Source organism: Hibiscus syriacus, unplaced genomic scaffold (genome assembly GCF_006381635.1).
Source record: "Hibiscus syriacus cultivar Baekdansim isolate YM2019G1 unplaced genomic scaffold, ASM638163v2 tig00110895_pilon, whole genome shotgun sequence".
Classification (NCBI taxonomy): Eukaryota; Viridiplantae; Streptophyta; class Magnoliopsida; order Malvales; family Malvaceae; genus Hibiscus; species Hibiscus syriacus.
In genome coordinates, this window is record NW_024062903.1 from 4,745,029 (window position 1) to 4,748,598 (window position 3,570).

The 3,570-nt window shown below is 33.7% G+C and overlaps 1 protein-coding gene across 1 annotated transcript; it reads right to left on the bottom strand.

Annotated features, from left to right (window-relative positions):
- Positions 1-383: 383 nt before the first annotated feature.
- Positions 384-2,010, bottom strand: LOC120146073 (uncharacterized mitochondrial protein AtMg00860-like). The gene is made up of 3 exons (XM_039159737.1): positions 1,935-2,010; positions 1,725-1,819; positions 384-809 (listed from the first exon to the last, which is right to left on the bottom strand). The coding sequence occupies exons 1-3, from the start codon at positions 2,008-2,010 to the stop codon at positions 384-386; spliced, it is 597 nt and encodes a 198-aa protein (XP_039015668.1).
- Positions 2,011-3,570: the final 1,560 nt, after the last annotated feature.

Below are 3,570 nucleotides of genomic sequence, written 5' to 3' on the forward strand. Positions count from 1 at the left end.
CAACATGGACTTAATCTTTAATTCTGTACATAGAGCTTCATCTCCTTTCAATGAAAATTTTGCATCTAAAGCTCGTAAAGCTGTAAACGTTTTCCGACTTAAAGCATCTGCCACCACGTTTACTTTTCCAGGGGAAACTCAATTACCACAACATAGTCTTTAAGAAATTCTACCCATCTCCTTTGTCTTAAGTTTAACTCTTTCTGGGTCATCAAATACTTCAAGCTCTTATGATCGATATATAAATAGCAACGTTCACCATATAAGTAGTAACACCAAATCTTCAGAGCAAACACTACTGCAGCCAACTCTAGATCGTGCGTTGGATAGTTTTTCTCATGCAGTTTCAATTGTCTCGACGCATAAGCCTCCACCTTTCCCTCTTACATCAACACACATCCCAAACCATTATGAGACGCGTCGCTATAAATCACATAGTTCTTGCCAGATTCAGTTTGAACCAATACTGGAGCTTTTGTCAAAATCTTCTTCAATGTTTCGAAACTTTCTTGACACTCAAAAGTCCAAACAAATGCCACATCTTTCCTCATCAACTTAGTCAAAGGAAAAGATATCATTGAAAAGTTATTCACAAACCTTCGATAATAACCCGCAAGACCCAGAAAACTCCGCACTTCAGACACATTCTTTGGAATTTTCCATTCTATAATGGCTTTTATCTTTTGGGGATCAACTTGAATTCCTTCTGCAGAAATCACATGCCCAAGAAATGCTACTTCATTTAACCAAAACTCGCATTTAGACAATTTGGCATATAGCTTCTTATCTCTTAGAGTTTGCAAAACTACCTTCAAATGTGCAATATGTTCTTTATTGGACTTTGAATACACCAATATATCATCAATGAAAACGACTACGAACTGATCTAAGTAGGGTTGAAATATTCTATTAATTAGATCTATAAACACAACAGGTGCATTCGTTACCCCAAATAGCATAACAACGAACTCATAATGGCCATACCTCGTTCTAAATGGGTTTTGGAATATCTTTCTCCTGAAACTTCAATTGACGATAACTAGAGCGCAAATTGATCTTAGAAAAGACGAAACTCCCTATAACTAATCAAACAAATCATCAATTCTAGGGAGAGGATACTTGTTCTTGATAGTCACCTTATTGAGTTTCCTATAATCAATGTAGAGACGCATGGAACCATCTTTCTTCTGAACAAATAACACTGGAGCTCCCAGGCGATACACTTAGTCTAATGAATCATTTATCCAACAATTCATGTAACTCTTTTGGATCCATTCTGTATGGTGCCATTGCAATAGGCTCCATTCCAGGCATTATCTCAATCTAAAATTCCACCTCTCTATCTGGAGGTAGACCTGACAACTCTGCAGGAAAAACATCTGGAAACTCTCTGACTATGGGAATTTCTTCAATTTCTTTCTCCTTGGTTCTAATATCCAGCACATTAGTAATGAAACCCTAACATCCCTGTAACATAATTTATTTGCTGACATCACTGATATTATGTTTGCCAATGGATTCCATCTTTCACTAAACACTATAACTTCCACTCGTCAGGACTGATTAATGTTACCCTCTTCAGTCTACAATCAACATTAGCATAATAGTGATATAGCCAGTCCATTTCCAGTATCACATCAAATTCGTCAAAGGGTAATTCCATCAGATTAGTAGGGAATTCAATTTTGTGAATATATGGGACACCCTCGACACACTCTATTTACCCGAGCATTGTACCCTAATGGATTTGTTACTATCACATCATTACTAGTGGCTTCTAATTGAATTCCCAATTCTCTCACCAATTTACTACAAATATCTGAATATATGGACCCCGAATCAATCAATATCATAACACATTTATCAGACAGTAGAAAGGTACCTGCAATTATCTTAAGATCATCACGCTCTTAATTGGTCTTGAGGTTATACACCGAGCAACAGAGCGCACTTCTTGTTGAGTAGAAGATTCAGGCTGACTTCTTCCTCTACCTCCACCCCTTCCTCCATAATACTTTGACCAATGGAATAGTCTTGATTGTATGAGTTGATATGTTCTGGTATGTGCTATGTGGTTTATGTGAGTATAAAAGATAAGTTATGTGATAAGATCTATGTGATATATGGAAATGAAAATATATGATTATGAAGAGTTATAAGAGAACAAATATAAGTTATATGATAATGAAATATAAGACTATGTGAATATATGGTTATAAGATAAAATATGTAATAATAGGAGAATACGATGAAAGTGAATCCCTGAGAACAATATGAACTAGGTAAACATGTGTAAATGTTATATGAATAATAGAAACATAAGTTAGATAAATACATAGTGGTATGATCAATTATGAGAATTAGTGTATTAGAGTTATATGATTTATGGATAATTGAAGAAAACTAGATAAGATTGAATTATAGAATGAACTGAGAATAATATATCACTTAGGAAACTTGAATATAAAGTGATGATATGCACATATAATATAAGATATATGTTTATAAATATGACCATGAATTATGTCAATAGGAATAATTTAAGTGCTATGTACTATTAGATTTGAATTGAATATACTCGATACCATTAAATATAACACCCCCAACTCGTACCCGACCCGATACGAATCTGAGGTGTCACATTGACTTTTCAACAACATTTACTTGTACAAAATAGTGAATAATTTTAAACTTTCACCAAATACAACTGAATAATTTACATAAATTATCTCAAAACAATTTATAAAACTTATTAGCGCATAAACGATTTAAAGCTTTAGTTACATGCCAACACTATTTAATATAAGAAAGAGAACCTACTATAAAATATCTTGTGATCTGATATCGGATAAAGCTATGTTGTCTCAGATGTATATCCTTGCTCTTCCGACTTCTTTGATCTACGTGTGAAACAATCACACGCTAAGTTTTTGACTTAGTGAGACATATAAAGCATATAATATAAACCATAAAACATTTCATATAACAAAATGCATACATGCGCAAATACCATCATTATCAACATCAATATCGTTATTATGATCTTATCATTATCATGTAATACATTTCATATAACAAAGCATATGTATCACATACATGTATTTATGTTATCTCTTTTATTAACTCATGTATACTTTTGATATCTTTTGTAGGCCATATACATTACTGAGAACTCAAGGTATGTGAGTACACTGAGGTTGTGAACACATATGTTGTTACCACAGCTCGTATAAATGTCCCAAAGGATGACATTGTTGTCCCGAAGGACCTATCATCCCGAATGATGTCATCTGTGTCCGAAGGACCTATCATATGTCTCATAGGACATATGTAACCCTCGACTCTTGGCATGCCAACTATACCACTAGCTCTCATATCACATAACATGAGCATTATCATTTATAATAGTTCACTTCACTTGTATCATATAAACATGTAATCTTATAACTTATTATCATGTAGCTTGTATAACATTCTTGTATGATCTCATAGATCCCTTTTCATATACCCATATCACATAGGTTCATATCATATCACATGTGCATGTAATCATGTAGATCGTATCATATA

Coding starts and splice junctions, on each gene's coding strand:
- LOC120146073 (XM_039159737.1), bottom strand. CDS start 2,010: ATGGAGGAAGGGGTGGAGGTAGAGGAAGAAGTCAGCCTGAATCTTCTA. Junction 1,820..1,934: donor GAAGTGCGCTCTGTTGCTCG/GTGTATAACCTC, acceptor CCATATATTCAG/ATATTTGTAGTAAATTGGTG. Junction 810..1,724: donor CATTAGGGTACAATGCTCGG/GTAAATAGAGTG, acceptor GCACATTTGAAG/GTAGTTTTGCAAACTCTAAG.